We start from the raw sequence: 21,336 nt of genomic DNA on the forward strand, positions 1-21,336 counted from the left end.
TTTATTATCAAATAATATTCCAGTGTATGGATAAACCACATTTATTTATCCAGCCATCAGATAATGGATTTGGGGGTTCTTCCTACTTTTTTGTTATTATGACCAATAGTGCTATGAACATCCATTGGTGGTTTTAATTCACATTTCCCTAAGAATGAAAGATATTGAGCATTTTTCATATGCTCAGAGGTACGTGTTTATCTTCTGTAGAGGGGCCTATATACAAAATGCAGTATATTATCTCATTTGAGAGCTTTATTTCTCATTTTGTTTATTATTCTGAATAAAAATTATCTATCAAATAATGTAAGTTCATGTTATGTAAGTATATACGATATTTTTACCAAGGGCTGTTATTTCTTCTTATTTTATCAAGAGTGTATCTGAAGAGCAATTTTTAAATTTTTATAAAGTCAAATTCATTAATATGTTTTCCTCTGGAGTAGGCATTCGGTGTAATATCTAAGAAATTTTTACCTACCACAGGATAAAAAAGGTTTTCTTCTATAATTTTTCTAGAAATTTTATAGTTTGTCTCTCACTTTTTGGTCTGAGGTATATTTTTCTTTTAACCTATTTGCATATTAAATATAAAATGTCTTTCTCATCATAAGCATAACCTTTTATCTTGCTGCTTTTGTACAACTTGACAAGCTTTTCCAATGGATCGGAGGCTTTAGTTCATTCATACTTGGTAGAATAATTGCTGTGGTTGTATTTATGTCTCTCATTTTTACAGTTTGCTTTTTACATCGTTCCTCTCTTCTCCGTCCCTGTGTGCCTGTGTGACTTTCTTCTTAGCACTGTACACAAGTATTTTAGTGGACCATTATAATTACACTAGGAATTTTTTAAACTTTTATTTAAAATTTTTATTTTTAGTGGTTCTTCGAGAGATTGCAACATACACCTTAATTTAATCACAATATTGTTCTGATTGATAGTAAAAGAATTCTAGTTAAACAAAAAAACTGCTTCAGGGCAGCTCCATGACATCCCTCCTCCTTCTACTATCACTGCTATCACTGTATATTCCATATATAAAATTTATAAACCTAGCAATAGTTTTATAACTATGTCCTTATGTAATCATATATCGTTAAAGCAGTCAAGAGAGAACTGGGAAAGTGTGTCCTATACAGTTTATATATATATGAATACATTTACTATTTCCTTTGCTTCTCACTATTTCTTGAGATATGAGTTACCATCTGGTGTCTTTTCCTTTCAGTGGGTCTCCTAACAGCGAATCTTTAATCTCTTGTAAGTCTGGAAATGTCTTCATCACCTTCGTATTTGGAGAGTAGTTTTGCTGGATAGAGAATTCTTGGTTGCCAGTTTTAGTTTCCAGTCAGTTCTCTGAATATGTCCCTCAGCTGCCTGCTGACCCCCATGGGTCCTGATGGGAAATCAGTCGTCCTTGCTTTTTGTTCCCTGTGTATGAAGAGGTATTTCTTCCATTTATCACACTAGGGGTTCATTGAACTTCTTGGATCTGTAGATTACTATATTTCATTAAATTTGACTTTTTTTAGCTAAATATTTTTTCTGCACCTTTCTCTCTCTCTCCCTGTTCTATCCTTCTATAATTCTTCGCAATCTTTATGTTAGTAAATTTAAAGTTGTCTCAGAGGTTTCTGAGACTGTTTATTTACTTTAAAATTTTTATTTATGCTGTTCTTTAAATTAGATAATATTTATTGATCTATCTTTAAATTCACTATTTTTTTTTCTTTTGCCTCTTGAGTCTGTGGCTGAGCCCTTTTGTGAATTTTTTATTTTTTAATGCTTGAATTTTGTTTACTCCTTTTGAGGTCTTTGTCTGCTGAATCCATCACTTAAGTCTTCTCAGAGTTAGTTTTTGACTCCCCCCCCGACTATGGGGCGGGCTTTCCTATTTCTTTGCATGTCTCATTTTTATTTGTTATTATTGAATACCAGACTTTAAAAAAAAACCCATTTTGTATTTTATTTATTTTTATTTTTTATTTGTTCTTTTTCATTATACTTGACGATAGAATGTATTTTGACATCAGACACACATGGAGTATAACTTGCTGTTCTTGTGGTTGTACACGATATGGGGTTTCACTGGCCGTATATTCATACATGAACAGAGGAAAGTGATGTCTGATTCATTCTCCTGTCTTTCCTTTCCTATTCCCATTCCCTCTCCCTTTCTGCTACTCCACCCTGTCCCATCTGGTGAACTTCTCTCCCTCCCCCAGCCTATTGTGAGTCAGTATCCATACATCAGAGGACATTCTGCTTTGGTTTTGGGGGATTGGCTTATTTCACTTATTACATAGTCTTCCGTTCCATTCATTTACTGGCAAATGCCATAATTTCATTCTTCTTTGTGGCTGATGCTGGACATTTTAGATAGTGTATTACTGCAGCTATGACTTTTCCCCTTGGTCCAAAAGTTTCTTGATGTGTTTAATAACTCACCTGGACTTGATGTATGGAACCTGTTTTCCCCATGGTATTTGGTTGTTCATTTCCCTGCTGTCATTACTTTAGCTCTTAACTCTTTAGAGTGGTTCCTCTAAGGGTTTCTGCATGTCTCCCGGTCAGCCAATGACTGGGCAGAGGATTCACTCAAACACCCTGAGCTCCTGAGGTTTCCGCCCATGGCCTGTGGATCTGTGTGTGGGTTGGAGAGCACGTTCCATGTTCAGCCAGTTTCTATGTCTGCTTCATGTTTTATTTTCTGTTGGCACTCTTGAATCTTTCCTTCAGATTCCTATGGTTTCTTACTTATCCTGGGATCCTTTTCTATGGCCTTTTTATTTCCAGAATTTGCCTTTTAAACTCATGACAAGTTTCTGGTCCCAACTCTGTTTGGTCTGCACCTGAGGGTAGCAGAACTGAAGCTTTCCTCCATTTATTTCAGACCAAGTCTGTTATGAATATTGTCAGAGTCATGGCTGTGAGTTTTACCCACCTCTTTAAATCCATTTAGCATCATGTGATGGCTGGTTATAACAGAATGATAATCCGGATCTTAGGCATAATGATATTGTTTCAGGTCTTTACAATTCTTGTCATGGACCAGCTAATAGAACCTAGGACCTTGGAGATCTGTATTTATTCACTAAAGAAGAATAGAATGCTCCATAGTATGGTGGAGGTACATGAGTTGAGTTCTTAGCACAGAATCATAACCATCAGAAAAGCAACAAAGATGATTTAGACCTGGTTTGTATTGGGAAGGTATAGTACCCAAAGTCTGGCAATGAGAATATTCCTTCCACTGTCACTTCTACTTCACCAATAAAGTGAGTCACCAGAACTTTTCTGCCATGGGCTTCTTTAGCAGGAGTTGAGGTGTTTGTATTATGCAGCACTGGATCCCTGAGAGAACTGTTGGATGTTCATCCCACCTATTTGATGGTTCTACTGTCAAGGGCCTTGGATCTGTAAACTATGTATTACAAAGATATTATGGTCTTGGCAGTGGGGTCTACAACCCTTGTGCAGCAGGATGCCACTTTGTTGGTATTTACTAGGTATTCTTTATTGCTTTCAACCATGAGAGATACAAGCACATTCTCTGGGTGATAATGTTAGGGATAAGTCATAAAGTAAGGAAATGCCTAAGAGCCTTCATTGGTTGAGGCAACCCAGAACCTTTCTTTGATGAAGTTGTTGTTTACAGATATATCCCATAAGCACCTCTTGAGACCTCACATGCTATGAAATGCCATATGGTTCCAAGGTCTCAGAGTTCCCATGATAACCAGAGGGGCATGTGCGTGCATGCATGTGCACACACAGACACACAGACACACACACACACATACACATACACACACACACACACAGAGCTAGATGTTCCAAGTGCTCATCCATTCACACACACATGGAGTGCTGACATGATACAGACACTAATTATGTCTTCAGCCTGGACATCATGGAAGGTTAAAGAAAGTGGTTAATCATTGCAGGGGAGTTAACTAAGTAAGAAAACAAAAATAGAGTTTTAACACGTAAGAAATTGTATGCAAGGCAGGTCTTGAATATCCAGGCCAACGGACATCACTGAGCATGAGAAAGCCTTTGGCTGCTAGTGGGTGACTGGGGAAGACCTGTGTTACTATGACCCTGCTGGCCTACACATGCCTGGTCAATCTGTGAGATTCTGCTCATTCTGGTTCCTAGAGAATTCACATTATTTTGTGCCCATTAAATCACCTATTGTCTGCCTTTTGGACTTCCAAAGGTACAATGCAAATTAGATTTTGAATATAAATCACCATGTTTCAGTAGGAGCTATTGAAGCACTTTTCCCTAGAACTAAATGAATACCTTTGAGTAAAAAAGAGACCAAACACTGCAGGCAGAGAGCACTCTGAAAGGACTTTGTATCATCACCTTGCTTTAGCTACTTGTCCAACCAGCTGCTCCTACAGTTCTGCAAGCTGTGTCCCCTAGCACTTTTTAAAATATGGTTCGTGACATATTGTCTCATTTTACATTATTTGACTCTGTTAACGCCTTCTTTCACCCTATTGATGGCTACACAAAGCCCCTTAAAGCCTCGGAATGATCATGGCGAGTGGAAGACTTTCCCCTTTCCCCCATTTTCCTGTCCTACCCTACAGTCATGTGAGTTGTTGCTCCAATTAGTAAGTTATCCTAATTAGCTATTCTGCATTTTTAAAAACCTCTGAGAATTTTAATATTTGGGTTGAAATATTTGTATCATTGTTATGTAAGCTGCACAGAGAATCTGATTAAATTTTGTAATATTACTTAACACCAGCTATTCTTCCAAAGTCTGTCTGTTTTCTTTAAGTAGAAAATAACCATCTTTAGGAAACAGCAGGGACAGCAGGGGTTGGAGACTGGTGTAACTTCAATAAAGGTATAATTACTTTCATAAGTCTGTTAGAGAGCAAGAATTTGGGCTCCTTTTGTTTATTAAGATTACACATCCAGTACTCCTAACATGGAGAGATCTACCGGCAAGGCTTTGTTTTATGAGATTAAATTACTATAATATCAGGGATACAAACTCCTTGAGGAGAACAACTTTGCCATGCAAGTCTCTGATAAATGAAAGACACATTAATACAAAATATTTTATCACAAGTTCTTAGGAAATGCAAAATTTTAATATGGTATAATCATTCCAACATTTTAAATATTGCATTTAAAGCTTTTTTTATTCTCTTGACATTTGTCTTGATCCAGAGTCCTGTTAATTCCCATAGTAAAGTGAAAACTTCCGAAGGACTTAAAGTAGTTTTCAGCACTTTATGGTCAGCATAAATTTTGCAATTCTCAGTCCACTTCTTAAGTCACCTTTTGTAATGAAAATTTTCAAGCTTTTCTGATTCAAGCTTTTAAAAGAATTTATATTTTGCTCAATAACACACCATGAGGCTGCTATGTTGTGAAGCCCATCGTGCACAATATAAATTACTAGTGGTATTGAAATAAAAGCTTATGATTTAGAATTGTTAAACCAAACCCTTTGATGGAAACTGCCTTTTTGGCAGCATTTAAGCCAATTGTTAGTATGAAAGGCTCATTTCCTTAAAGTTACCTCTAGAGCTGTGATAAACCACTTAAAATTTCATTTTGGTAGTCTGATTTTCAAAATTTAAAACTCTGATTGTTTTCATATTGAAATCAACATGAGATTACTGGTGGGTAACTACATCTTTTGTAAGTCATGCTGGACACAGCATGGAGATGTTTATGAAAGTAAACTTGGGGCATAGTTTTTCAGTCATTTAGCACAAATATCTCATGTTTCTATCATAAAAGATGTTGGGTTTTTATTCTTTAGAAATATTCCTGCCAGTGATTCCTTATCCACCAGTGCTTATTTATTTTTAGCACGATGAGGGATCAAACATTCTTTCACTTTATGTTATTCAGTTGTCTGGATATGGAGGACTAGGTTTCAATTACATCTTTTTGTGCACTTGTCTCTGAATGAAGTAAATACAGATACAGACATAAGCCCATTGACATAGTATGTGCATTATACTTAGTAATATCCATCAGTGCTGATGGCTGTGTATAATAAGGACAGACACCAGAACTTTCTCTTTATCTTTGTTGGATTTAAACTTTTGGAGTTTAACTTATTGTAATAATCAGAAAAGATACAAAAGTGAGTGTGTACACATAATCGTGCATATTTTCTAGCATTGCAATTTACATTTAAGATTAAACACTCAGTTAAACTAGTGGAGCTGAACCAAGATATCATAACACGTTAGTGAATTAAAATAAACTTTAATGTGAATACTAAATAATTTATAAGAAAGTTAAGGCACCTAGGTTTTTTTTTTAAGTAAGAAAGAAATTTGAGTTGATATAAAGATATCCCTTATATCACTGTCACTCATTAGAATTCTAAAGATAAAAAGAAGTGGTGGAACTTTTGCTGCCTGGTGCAGTGAACTCCTTGGGAGTTCTCAGATCTATGTAAGTGCGAGAATTAGTCTTTTCACTTCCACTAAAAATGCAGCTAATATCAAGATAATTTATACAGAATTGATTTTTTATATTAAATCTTTTTCCTTATTAATAGGTTATCTATTTATTAAAGTTTCAGTTTTTCTGTAATAAGGTTTTTTTCACTTTTCTTCCTGTTGTGGCTTAGATGTGGTATCCCCCAAAAGCTCACATGTGAGACAATGCAAGACAGTTTGGAGGAGAAATGACTGTATTATAACCTTCACCTGATCAGGGAATTAATCCCTGGTGGGATTAACTGAGTGGTAACTGGAGGCAGGTGTGGTGTGTCTGGAGGAGGTGGTTCATTGGGGGCGTGGCTAAGGGGAATATATATTGTTTTGTTGCTGGAGTGTGGAGTCTCTCTCTCTGTCTCCTGATCATCATGTGAGCTTCTTCCTTCTGCCAAACTCTTCTGCCATGATTTTTAGTCTCACCTGGAGCCCTGAGGAATGCAGTCTGCTGTCTATGGACTGAGAACTCTGACACTGTGAGCCTTCAAATAAACTTTCCCTCCTCTACAGTTGTTCTGGTTGGTTGCTTTTAGTCCACAGCAGTGAAAAAGCTGACTAAAACACCTCCCTAAAAATCTTATAATTTTTTGTTGGATCCATTTTTAAGTACCTTATTATTATTGTTCCCTTGGAATATGAAGGAGATACATTTCTCTGGCAGTGTTTCTTAGGTTGGGCGCTAGACACACAGGTGACCATTTTTTTCTTTATTTCTTTTTGTGTGTGTGTGTGCCTGAAATACTTCAAAATAAAACTTCCCTAGTCCCTTCCTATTACACATAGAATAAAATGTAAATGCCTCACAAATAACACATGCCCTACCAGTCTGACATCAACGCCTACCTCTCTCCCCTGCTCACTCCATTCCCACCAGGCTAATAACTTGAATGACTTGACTTTTTAAAATACTCTAGATTCTTTGCACCTAGTGTCTCTCCTATTCAGAATTTTCTCTCCTCATGGTTTACTTTTGAGTTACATTTCTGCTTATGTGCAAATTGTTCATGAAGGCTTTTCTTCTCCCAGTACACCCTTCCCCTCACTGCCTTCTGCCTTCTCTCCTCAAGCCATCTCTCTCTCTTCCTCTCTCTCTCTCTCTCTCTCTCTCTCTCTCTCTCTCTCTCATCATGTTTTTCTTTAATAGAAAAAAAATGCTAAGACGTACAAAAGAGGCTTTACTTTAGTAGACTTTAGTAGACGCCTTTTAATCCAAGGAAACTAGTCCCCATCTAGGGGTACATGTTGGTTTAGCACATTCTGTTTCATTAGGAAATAGAAAGTTCTAATTTGTGAACTTTATTCTGATTCAGATTATTTTAATGCCAGATTACAGAAAGACCACTTGTCTTTGGCTTATCCCACAGGGTCACATGATGGTGTCACTTCTTTTTTTAAAAAAAAAATTTAATTTGTTCTTTTTAGATATACATGAAGTAGAGTGTATTTTGATAGATCATCCACACATAGAGTATAACTTCCCATTCTTGTGGTAGTACATGATGTGGAATTACACTGGTTGTGTATTCATATATGAACGTAAGAAATTGATGTCGATTCATTCCCCTGTCTTTCCTATTCACATCCCCCACCCTTCCCTTCATTCCCCTTTGACTAACCCAATGTTGTTCCATCTCTTTAATATTTATTTCCCTTTATTCCATTTAGCACTATGCACTGCACATGTGCTTGTTTATGGTTTGTTGTATCCACTAGTCAGTTGATTTCCATTCTGGCAGGGATCTTATCCTTCTTTCTCTCTGCTATGAGTCAGTTCATAGAACTGGAACTTGTATGTAGAAAGAAGGGGAGAGGTGGTGTCACTTGTCACGGCACCATGAAAGACACATGCCAATTCTCAGGTAAGGGACCGAAAGGCAAATATTCCCTACTCTGCTTTCAAATTAATGGAGTAGGAAAAAATACAAGCAGGTAGGATATGTCCATATAGTGATAATGCAATTCATTCCTTCTTCTTTTTTCTTGTTAAAGAATTAAAATTACCCTTCAGAAAAATCCAGCTCCTAAGATCTTTCCAAAATTATGTCAGGAAATCCTATAGAGCTTCTATGGGTATTGCTCAGGTAATAATTTCTTATCTGAGTGTTCTGGTCATTTGGGGACATGACTTCAAGCATGGGGCTTAGAAACATCTGTAGAACGTGTATTGCTTTGAAGGCCCTGAGGATGCTTGCTGGTCCCTGTTGTCTACCAGCAAAACCTCTGTTTACTAGGCCCCCAAAGGGCATGTTGTTGCTCCTGTATTTCTTTAGTTTTCATGTTGTCTTTCAGATCTGTAAGGAGAAAACAGCCTTCATGTATCCTGAGGCCATATCGATACCAAAATATTCAAATAGTTTTCTGCGGTGGGCTGGAGAATTTAAGATATGCTTGAAAAGCCAGCCAAGTATGAGTCACCCAACAAGAAGGAAAGTTGGGAGGGAATTAAATCAGATTAGGATTCAAATACATGAGGTGATAGAGGAGCTGGCTCTGCTGCCAGACCAGGCTGCTCTGCTCTGTCATATGGCCAATGAGCCTTGGATGACCAGTTCTGTTCATCAGATACCTGCTGTAAACAGCGTGTTGATAAGAAAGTTAATAAACAGTAGTAGGTCAGTGTCTGTTAAAAGTCAGCAGAAATGAGCTGTTTAATCAGAGAAAATGTTTAAATATTAACAAGGGGTGTCATTCTGATGGTTAAAATGAAAATGAAAGAGAATGGTAAGCGGTATGCAGTCACCACTTTGGGTCCTAATTCTGTTAGTGCTGAATATAACGAATTTTAAAAACCATTGCCTGCCAGCTTACATCCAAGAAATTATTATTTGTAATAATTTCTGATGACAGATGTATTGAAATTAAAATTGTCAATTATCTTACCTTTACATCCAGTAAATACTTTCCTCTTTTGAAGTAGATGGTAAGCACCTGAAGGATGGGCTCATTATCTTATACTTTTTAGAATCTGCAGGATTAGTACATTTAAAGAGGTCTCTGGATATTTGTTGAAGGGAAGAAACGAGAGAGAAAGAGAAGCGAGTGTTTCCTATTAATAGTGTGGGGAAGAGAAAGAGAAAAAAAAAAAAAGAAGCAAATAGTAAGGATTCCAGTATTCTCAAATCTTTTTTAGGGTTTTGGGGTTTGAAACATGCGTAGTTTGTGAAAGTTGAGAGAAATCTCCTCTCAAATGCCTATCTTGTTAACATCCATTCTTACCACGTACAATGAGTTAGGACCTTGCTCTGAGCTGGTGTATCAAACAGATCCCCAAGAGATAACACTTGCTACTTCCTGAGAGTTGACATTACTCATGTTACTGTATATAAACAAAGTATGAAATAGTTCTTCATAAAATCCCACATAATTCATTATGGCTGGAACATAATGAATGGAGCAAATTCATCTTGATGTTACAAGCTTATTACTTACTCCGTCATTGCTGATCCTGGGTACAACTTTTTCACATAATTTTCCAATATTGTCAAATTATATTGAATGTATATTTGAGATGTGGAAATTCCTCTAAAAAAATGTTTCTAAGATACCCTTGCAAATAAGTTACAAATGTTACTAGCCTACCCCTTCCCAGAAAAACAATGTGGTAATTACATAGAAAACATAAAACACAGCAGCCCATACATACTCAGGAATGTGTGCCTCTGCTTTATCTCAACCTGGTGGTATTCATAATTTAAATAGACCACCATGTTAACTGACTGCAAATGTGTGGGTAGGTAATACAATACCAAGATACATCTTCATTGAAAAAATTATTAGCCTTTTCTTTATTCTTTCTACCTGTATTTAAATCTCTGGCTTCCTGAGCTATGCCCCAAATGGAAACTGGTAAAATATAGTACTAAGAGAAATTAAATTGGTTTAATAAATTTAGAGTTTACCCTAAATTTTCATTCCTTTTGCAATGATACTATTTCATGATAAATATACTTCAAAATGCTTTTGTACCAGGAGAGGCAAAAATACCATATCAAAGCAGTGATAAGCACTAAAAAGAAAAGTATATAATAGAGCACAAGGGGAGAACGTTTTTTAAAAAAATACAGAATGTTCCAAAAAAAAAAAAATCCTTTCAAATGAAGTTGAAGTGTTTAAGCAAGGACCACAGGAATTGAGGAGGAACCATGCAGATGACTGTGGCAAGGATCTAGTGTAAGGAGAGAGGAAATGCTCAGGGAAGACCAGGAAGTTGTGTGGCTGCAACAGAGGCAGGGAGTGAGGGAGCGAGTGAAGAGGAGCATCTCCAGGGGTTAGATTGTGGAGGACCTCGGAGGCTGCAGGCTACCTTGAGTTTAGTTGTAATTGTGATGGAGAAAGTTTATCTGGTGTCGTTGTAAAAGGAGTGGCCATAACAACTGTGCGAGTGGACTTTGGGGCGCACACATGGAAGCGGAGATTGACTGGAAGGTCTGCAGTGGGGTTCTGATGAGACGGCATGGAAGCTTGGGCAAGGTTTATAATGGGGTGATGAGACTGGTGGATTCAGGAACCTCTCAAAGAGATCATTTCCTCATCTTTTGGAGTCCTTACCACTAAAAACTGGACCAGGTCAGAAATGTTCTCTGTAGTCCTCTGCATTTCTAGAAATAATATCAGATTTTCTGCAGAACATGGAAACATCCCTACGGCTGTGGGATAGCCTGTAGGGAATCACCCTGGGCATGTCTATGAAAGTCTTAGATGGGAAAACATCTTATGGTTTTATGGGGGAAAAAGTCACTCTCCAACCTAAGGGAAGCAATTAAATATAAAAACTCAAAACAAGAACATTTGGGATGAAGGAAAGCTTACTTTTAAAATGTGTTCTTCCCAAATATTAAACATACTTGCTTTTAATAATAAATCTTGCTCAGTACATATTGTGGTTGTGTTTGATTTCTCTTTACTTTTGGTTTCTTGTGATTACTTCGTCCATTATTAAAGTAGTATACAGTATTTAATGATTTTTCTTTCAGTGCAGCAGAATAAAACTATTTTTGCTTTTAACACAAAAAATCCTCCTCATGTCCTTGTGAGATTCAGCTCAGGCCCAATGCTGTGGTCAGTTGAGAGCTTCCACAGGGCAATGCATACTGCCTGTCAGGTTGTTCCAGGATCGAAAAGAGCCTCTGACATACTGTGGGGTGTGAGAAATTTGCTTCAAGGACTCCTCCATCAACTTTGTTAAGGTCATACTTCCTGTACCCAGGATTCTCATTTCTGTGTTCCGTTATCTGAATTCCTTGGGCTTCTTCTTCCTAATCTAATTCCCCATTTCATGTGCTTGATTCTTCAGTAACCCACTTTTTTCCAAGCTTGACATAATTGTATATTTACGTCTGACATGGCTGTGATTGGTATGTGATATTATCCTTTTTATATAGAAGATATGTAACTTTACAAAACTTTTTAATGCCCTAACTTACAGGATTTAGAAGTGATGTTTAATAGAATGTCAAGGAAGGCTTTTGAGAAGTTGAGTATTCAACTTGAATTGAGAAGGCTGAGTATTCATTCCATTTAAAAATCAAGATAATCTCTCATGAAGATATCTAAGCAACATAATTAAGTATCTATTATGTCAGGATGGCTAGGAAGAGATGCTGCAACTGGGTGGAATGCTGAAGTCAGGAGAGGAAAGAGGCATTAGTCTTCAGGCATTCTGTCCAGAAAACCATTCCTTTTTGTCCGCCTTGTTGCATGGTTGTGTTTGTATTAGTGCAGCGTGGAGTGGGAGAGCTGGAGGAGAACCAGCTGTGTTTTTTCTGTCTGTATAACTTGAGGCAAGTTGTCTTTTTAAACCTTACTAACTGCTGTGTAATTTTGACGAGTACCTGCTGAGATTGGTAGATACCTTAGTGAACTCAGGCTGCTTTAATGGAGGATCATAGACTGGGTGGCTTAAACAATAGACATTTACTCCTCAAAGTTCTGGAAGCTGAAGTCCAATGAACCAGCAGATTCAACATATGATGAGGGCCCTCTTCCTGGCTTGCAGATGGCCTCATTTTTGCCTTTTTTTTCCTTTACAAGGAAGGAAGGGAACTCTTTCTGCTTTTCCTTACAAGGATACTAATCCTTTCATGGAAGACCCACCCTCATGATCTCATTTAAAGCTAATTACATCACCAAAGTCCTGCCTAATACCATCATATTGGAGGTTACAATGTCACCATATAAATTGGAGTCACCAACATTTAGTCCAAAAAAGTGGGGGAACACACACACACACCCCTTCAAGTTTATATTTTTACTCCCTCCTGATCTGGGGATAGGAGTTGACCATAAAACTGGCTTTGGGAAGTGTGGCCTACATCCTGCTTTGTTTAGTGCTTCCTACTTGATGGGAATGATAGTCATGATCTTTTTATAGTAAGTGGATCTGGTGATTCACTTCTCCATTTGGTTCATTATTATAATTTAATTCTGGCTGAGATCATAATTCCAAAAGTCAGATAGGAAAGTACCTTGGCATGTTAACTAGAATTCCCCTTGCTGTGCTGATCTGTGTATTTCCTACAAACAAATTTATGTGTAATTACTGTTCCTGAGATATCAAGATAAATAATAGAATTGATTATTTGTAAATTTTTATAAGTGTTTTCCTTAAAATGGAATATAACATTTATCAACCAGAAAAATGTATAAAAAACCACAAAAATGAAAATAAAAGCATGCTTGGATGGTTACTTTTTATTCTGTTTATTAATTTTTGAATTTCCTGTTTTCATATTAAAATATTGCTATAAAATATTTTTGTGTAATTTTCTAGTTCCAATGTTTACAAATTTGTTCAACCATCAAAGACAATATTAACTTGTTTTATTTATACTTGGAGTATTTTTCCTGAATAGTATTTTAAAATTTTTTATAAATAAACCTATGGATTAGTCCTTCATTATGATTACACACAGGTTTCATTTTGTCTAGATTAAATTTTCATTTGTATAATGAAGTAGGCTGCAAACTATTTCAGGAGGAGACATTTTTCACATTTGTATAGCTCTTTCTTATTTTTCACAGTGGGGGAAAATTTTTTGATGATATAAATAGCAGAGAAAGGGGGATGAAGAGAGGTTGGTCAGTGGATATAGTGTTATGGTTTGATAGGAGGAATAAGTTCTGGTGTTGTTTGGCACAGCAAGGTGAATAAACTAACACTAATGTGTATATTTCAGAATACTTAGAAGGGTCTGAATGTACTTACTATAAGGAAATGATAGAAATTTAAGGTGATGGATATGCTATTGACTCTGAGTTGAACTTCTCTACATAAGCAAATCAGAACATCAGCTTGTATCTCATAAATATGTATAAGTGTCACATACATATAAATCATAAAATTTAAATTAAATTTGAAAAATACCATTGTTCCTGCATACTTATGTATTCCACAACTGGGGATGCAACCAACCACATACTGAAAATATTTTGAAAAACAAAATTGCATTTATACTGAAGAAGAAATAGTATAACAGTTTCACAAGTGAAATGTGGTATATCCTGTATTTATGAATTCCAAGTAGCAAGTGTGCTTGCTTATTTGATGAATGTGAAATGATTTAATCTTAATTAAATTTACATTTCTCTATGACATTTACCTGTCCTTTGTATTCAGTTGGCTCTTCTATGAATTGCCTATATTTTATAATTTTATAGTTTAAAATGGTGGAGTTGAACACTTGTGAGTTGAGGTGAACACTCCTCTCTCTCTCTCTCTCTGTCTCTCTCTGTCTCTCTCTGTCTCTCTCTGTCTCTCTCTGTCTCTCTCTCTCTCTCACACACACACACACACACACACACACACACACACACACACCAGAACATCACCTTGTAACTCATAAATATGTACAAATATTGCATTTTTATTTTGTCTTTGTCTTTGTTTTGTTGATCTTAAGTGCTTTTTACTCTGTTGTATATATCAATTCTTCTTTTGTCATATTTTATGACCACTTCCAGTTTTTTAATTATTATCTTTTTAATAAGAAACTTTAAATTTCTTTGTAATCAATATGTCTTGACATCTTTGGTATATCCTTTTTGGTTTAAACAGTTTTCTAAGTTCTAAGCTACCTATATAACATACTACAGGTTTTTTTCCTAAAATTATTATTATATTTTACATATCTTTGATAAATCTGGAGTTTGTACCTGGTGTGGTATGAATAGGGGTCTAACTTTTTTTCTCCAAGATGGACATCCACGTGTATCAACATGATTTAATAACTATCTTTTGATGACTAGAGAAATATACTTTTCTGTGTATAGTCATGTGTTGCATAATGATTTGAGAATCATTGATGGATTGAATACACCACGGTAGTCTCGTAGAACCACTATTGAAATTGAAAAATTTCTATTGCCTCATACTGTAAACAGCCAGGATAAAGTTGTATACAACACATAACTCACATGTTTGGGGGTGATGCTGGTATAAACAGACCTATTGCGCTGCTAGACTTATAACAACACAGCATTTACAATTATGTGTAGTATGTAATACTTGATAATGAATTACTGTTACTGGTCTGTGTACTCACTATACTACTTATTATTATTTTAGCATGTACTGCTACATATACAAAACACATTTATTGTAAATCTGTGCCATGGCAGCATCCATTACATTGGCAGCATCCTCATGCATACATGTTCACATCATCTCTTAACTACATTGAGAGGCTAGTGATTAACCTATACCATGTGGGTTTGTGTGATGTTTGCAAAACAATTAAGGATGGCCTTATCAAGCAACCCAGAGCTGTGTTAAATTCCCCTACAAACTTAGATCTAGGTAAGTACCCTTTATTCTGTTATATTGATCTATGTAGCTTTTGTGTTAAAATTTTTGTTAAGAATGGCTGTTTGATTAGGTCTGTTGCAAATTTAAGATTCATTGATCATGTGTTTTTGATGTAAATATTTCAATTCAGTATGCTTTATTGATGGATTTTCTGGCATTGCAGTGACGTTCCTAATATTAAACAAACTTTATTGGTATAGTAAGGCTCATGTTGAATTCTGTTTGATAATATTTTGTTTAAAATATTTTGTCCCATTTTAAGAAATGGGAATATTCTGTAAATAACTTAGAATAGCAGCATCAACTTTTGCAGTTCAGATCATGTTGGTTTAATAAAATAAAGATTTTTATATTATGTTCTATGCTTCAGGAGAGTTTAATTAAAATAGTGGAATTATTTGTTCTTTAAAGGTTAGGTAAAACCTTAGGAACATTTGGTGCTGGTGCGTTTTTAAAAGGGAGATCATTGATCTCTGTTTCAATCAACTTTAATTGCTTTAATCAAATTTCTCATTTTTTGAATTAATAGTGGTAATTTATATTAGTTTTAGGAAATTAGGAAATTATTGATTTAAGATTTATAAGTGTATTACAATCACATTTCAAAAATATTCTCATGATTTCTACTAGTATTTTCTCTACAAGTTATGTCTCCTTTCTCATCGTTACTGTTTTATATATCAGTTCTTCTTTTCAAGGTTTCCCTACATCATTAGTCCCTTCAAACCACCAGAGTTTGGATTTATAACTTTATTTTTTTGTTTTCTTTTTCATTAGTGTCAGTTTTTATCATTACTAATTTTTTATTAGTTTTAAACAGTACTAAAATGAGTATTAGGTTTATTTGTAGTTGTTTTCCCTTAATAATGGAGAGATACAAAGTATGACTTTAATTATCCTTATTTTCGTATAAAGTATTTCCTTTTTACCCCTTTCTAGCAGTTGTTAATTTCATTTTCTATATTTTATTTATTTTTTTAATTTTTATTGTTGGTTGTTCAAAACATTACATAGTTCTTGACAAATCATATTTCACACTTTGATTCAAGTGGGTCATGAACTCCCATTTTTACCCCGTATACAGATTGCAGCATCACATCTGTTACACATCCACTGTTTTACATATTGCTATACCAGTGTCTGTTGTATTCTACTTCCTTTCCTATCCTCTACTATCCCCCATCCCCTCCCCTCCCATCTTCTCTCTCTACCCCATCTACTGTAATTCATTTCTCCCCTTTGTTTTTTTTTTTTTTTTGGAAAGAGAAGGGAAATTGCATGGAAATGGAAGGAGACCCTCATGGTTATACAAAATTACATGTAAGAGGAAGTGAGGGGAAAGGGGGGGAAACATTTTCTATATTTTAATTAATGAATTATAACACATACTCAGAAGTTTACAAATAATACATATACAGCTTGATGAATTTTGTGTGTCTTCACTTGGGTAACCACCAACTAGATTAACATAGAACATGTACATGACCCCAGAGGATCCCCTCATGCCCCTCCTCAGTCAGTACAATACCCCAGAGGTGATCACCAAGCTGACAGGTGTCAGCTACTGACTAATTTGACAACTTAGCAAATTCACATAGTACTTCTGACTTCCTTCAACATCTGTGGGAGTCATCTACCTTGGATTTAACAGTACTTCTTATTTTATTATTTAAATTTCCATTGTCTGAATCTTTTATAAAGTATTCATTTTCCTCTTGATGGACAATTAGTGAATTTCTTGTTAGAATTATTACACAGGAGCTCTTGTGAACATTCTTGTGCATATTTTTTTTGTTGGACATATTCATTTATTTCTTAATGGCATATACTAGGAAATGGAATTCTGGATTGACACAAATATTAATTTAAGAGTATTCTTGAATTTTCAAGATTTATTTAATTCACTTTACATTTTCATTTTTAATGTAATTGGATTATATCCAGAATATATGTAAAATTTAGCTTGCCTTTTTTTTTTAAGGAAAAAATCATGGGGCTGGGATGTAGCTCAGTGGCAAAATGCTTGCCTTGCATATGTGAAGCCCTGGGTTCAGTTCCCAGTTTCAAAAACAAAAAAAGACACACACACACACACACACATACAAACACACACACACACACAAAGAAAAGATAAAAAGAAATTATGGACACAGAGAAAATGCCATATCCAAGTACATTTTTCAGAATTATTTGCCACAAAAATTAAATTTTTGTTATGTATTTTCCATTTTTTAAAAATTTGTTTTTACTGTTAGATCTGGTTCTGAAAATGAGAAAAATTGTCCATTATTGAATTTGTTATATCTTTATGAATTTTTCATCAAGTTTTCCTATAATTTGAATAGATTTTGCCTCATATAATTGACTGTTATCTTGTTTGGTACATGAAGATTTATGATTATTATATTTTATTCATAAATTTTGTCCTTTGCCATTATATTCTATTTACTGAGATTAACCTTAAGTGCCACCATCTCCACACTTGGTATTTTTAGTATTAATTTTTAGTATTTAGTTATTATTTTTTAGAATTCATTTTTTCCTGGTATTTGCCCCAAATTTCTATCCCCTAAACTGTGTTTTTAAAGTTTATCTCTATCGCTTTTTAAAAAAATGTTCTTTTTAAAACTTTTTGGTGTGTGTGTGTGTGTGTATGTATGTGTGTGGTAAATTGTAAATAACTGGATTTCATGTTATCAATTGGGTCAAGTTTATTATATATCTTGTTTTGTCATTTCCTCCTTTCCTTTATAATTGGTTTTTGCTCAGAGGCATTGAAGCCTTTTTACTTGTGGGAACTGACAAATTCTACTGAAGTATTCTACTCAATCAATATCAATGACTCATCCATTTAATCATAATCTGACATATATTTATCTGCAGTTAGGTATGAACAGGGTTAATATTTCTACTTACTGTTTTTAGGCTAAAAGCTTGCCCTTTGCCTACTTTCAGACTCTGGTTTTGCAGAGATAGTTAAGAGTTCTTACTTTAAAATCATTTGATTATCTTTTCTGGGATTCTTAAATAGTACTTAATTTATGTACAATCTCATTTCTTTCTTACTATCCCTTTTGATTTCGATCTATTGATCTATCAACTGATTGAGCACTCAGTTGATTAACTGATCCATCTATAAATGCACCCATCTATCTATATAGAAATATATAGAAATATATCTCTATAGAAATGTTAATGTAGATATTACCAGGGTATTGCTCACCATTGTCTACTCTCTTTTTCCTTCTAGCTTGTGGCTTAGCTCTTGATTCATTTTTTGTTGATCATCAGCTTCAGATGGAATACGTGGTTAATGTGGTCTCAAAATTCTTACATTTCCATAAATATGTAATTTTCAGACATATACACACACACACAATCATCGCCCTTGATTGTATATAAATGTATGGGATTATGTTCCTTTATCTTGGCAGTTTAAGGATTTTATTCCACTGTAGTTTTAACTACCCATGTTTATTAATGAGAAATCCAATCCCTGCTTGATTATTTTTTCCTTGTAAGTAATCGTGTGCTATGGACTGAATGTTGGTGTCTCCTCAAAATCCATGATTAATTCTAATTTCCAGTGTGATGATATCTGGAGATGTAGCCCATGGATCATGAGGGTTGAGCCCTCTGGATAGAGTTAGTGGCTTTATAAGAAGAGAGAAGAAAGCTTGCTTCCTCTTTCTGCTCTGTTTTATGAGGATGTAGCCATAAGGCACTGTCTATAGTAGTACCACCTCATACTGTGGATCTGCTGCTACTTAACCTTGGGCTTCCCAGACTTTATAACTGGGGGAAATAAATGGCTCTTGTTAATTCCCCCAGTCTGTGGTATTTTTGTTTTATAGCTTGAGATGACAAAGACATTGCATTTTTCAGTTTGGAATCATGTAAGAGTTTAGTTTTTATTTTTTGGAGCTTGGGAGTTTTACCAGGATATACCTGCTTCTGTGTCTTTTCTTGCCATCCTAATGGAAACTCTAAAACTGGATAAATCCTTTTAACTTGTACATAAAAGTCTAGATTAACTCAGGCAAAATCATTTTCTTACATTCGATTAATTGCCTTTCTTCTTCATGATTATTTTCTTATAAAACCTCTATTTCCATGTTATGTTTTGGAGAATGTTGGTAGGTTGCTCATCTTTTCTCTGGAGATGTTAAACTCCTTTTTATTCTTTTTTTTATGTCTTGAATTACTTCCTCCCTCTCTGTATCTTCTAGGTTACTATTTCAGGCTTTAACAGCGATTATCCTGTTTTTCATCTCCATTATTAAAGTAGAAATCGTGAATGTGTGGTGGATGCAGAAATGTTTATCTTTAATTGTACTGCAATTCTTTTACCTTATTTTGTTCAGGAACTTTTCTGTCTCCATCATCTGTTCTATTCTAATTAGAATAATCTGATCTACATATTCTGTTTCTTCTACCTGGCTCTCAGGATCTTGGAGTATAGAATTAGTTTTCCTCTGTACACATTTATGCTTCTTTATGTCTTAGTGGCCAAGGCCAGATGCTGGTTACTTTAAGTTGTAACAACCTGGATAGCAGTGGGGAGGGCAGATGTCCTGCCCTCTGGGTGGGTAGGAACTGACTGGCAGTTTGGCAGTTGCAGGAAAGGTGTGGGAAGGACTGGAAGAACAGTGGCTACCTGCTGATCCTGGGGGTTCTCAGCCTCAGGGTTTAGAAGTTCTGGATTTGCCTGTAGTTTACCCTGAAACTAGAGGGAGACTAGCATGTGCTCTCTGGAATAGGCAGCTTTTTGTTTCTAAGTTTTGAACCAGCCAAGTCCAAGCTTGGACAGAATAAGGGGTCATATTCTGATCTTTGTCCCTGGACTCTGCATACTTAGCCTCTCGTGTTTTTTATATCCTTTAGAAGTTCAGTTCTACTGAGAAATGTCAAAGCCCCAGCCTCCCTCAGACTCTCAAGTTCCAACTAGTCTGGACACAAAGCAAATGCTCCAATCAGTTGGATGCAACAGGAGAGGAGGTGGCAGGCATGAGTCCAAAGGGTCAATATAATCTGACTGACTCAGTAATTATTTATTCTCATTTCTCAAATTGGAAAACTAAGTGTTATGGTTTGAATATGAGATGTCCACTGAAGAGTTCATGCATTAGGCAATTCAGGAATGTTTAGAGGTAAAATGATGGATTATGAGTTATAGCCTCAATAGTGGCTTAATTCATTTGATGGATTAATAATTTGAATGAAGTAGTGGGTGGTAACTGTAATTAGGTGGAGTGTGACTGGACAAAATAGGTCACTGGGCTTGTGGCCTTAGAATATGTCTTGTCCCTGGCTCTCTTCTACTCTCCCTTCCCTCCTTCTTGTGTGCTGTGAGTTGAGCAAATTTCCCCCACCAGACCCTTCGAGCATGATGTTCTGCCTCATCTTTGGCCCAGACTGATGGAATCAGCCAATCATGGACTGAACCTCTGAAACTGTGAGCCTCAAATAAACTTTTGCTCCTCTGAGTTGTTCTTATCAACTTTGACAAGATGAACTAAGTTGCTGAAGAGCTAGCACACTGAGGCACCATAAAGTTCAGTATTTGTCTCAGTCACACCAGTTAGTCCAGTGAATCCTTTGTTGTAGTATTTATATGTATTTAAATAATAGCTTGTGCATCAGACAGCTTAGTCGAATCATCATCTAAAGGGTCATCTGACTTTTAGATTGCAATTCAGTGACATCCAAATCCATTCTAACCTAAAACTTATGACATTTTTTTTTTCCTGAGGGAGCTTGAAAGGTTCAAATATTCAAGCTGAAAAACAATTAGAGACAATTGTTTTTCTTACTGTCTCTGAGACAGAAGCCAACTAATTTTGTATGGAAATCGTAAGCAAGTGATTATTTGCACTGTAGAAAGTTTTTTTTTTTTTTTTCAAATTATTTTTTGTTCTTTTATTTTCCTTCCTCTCCTCTTCCTTCTCCTCTGCTTCCTCTCCTTCTTCCTCACCCTCCCCCACCTCCTCCTTTATTAGGTACTGAGATGACAAAGAGGAAAATTGAGATGACAGACTCTTC

General features: G+C 35.6%; 1 protein-coding gene across 1 annotated transcript in view; it reads left to right on the plus strand.

Annotated features, from left to right (window-relative positions):
• Positions 1-21,336, plus strand: part of Iqcm (IQ motif containing M) — a 305,901-nt gene that overhangs the window by 162,244 nt on the left and 122,321 nt on the right. The window contains 1 exon segment of the mRNA XM_078020750.1: positions 9,515-9,532. Within this exon segment, the coding sequence (XP_077876876.1) occupies positions 9,515-9,532 (18 nt within the window).

Source organism: Ictidomys tridecemlineatus, chromosome 9 (genome assembly GCF_052094955.1).
Source record: "Ictidomys tridecemlineatus isolate mIctTri1 chromosome 9, mIctTri1.hap1, whole genome shotgun sequence".
NCBI lineage: Eukaryota > Metazoa > Chordata > Mammalia > Rodentia > Sciuridae > Ictidomys > Ictidomys tridecemlineatus.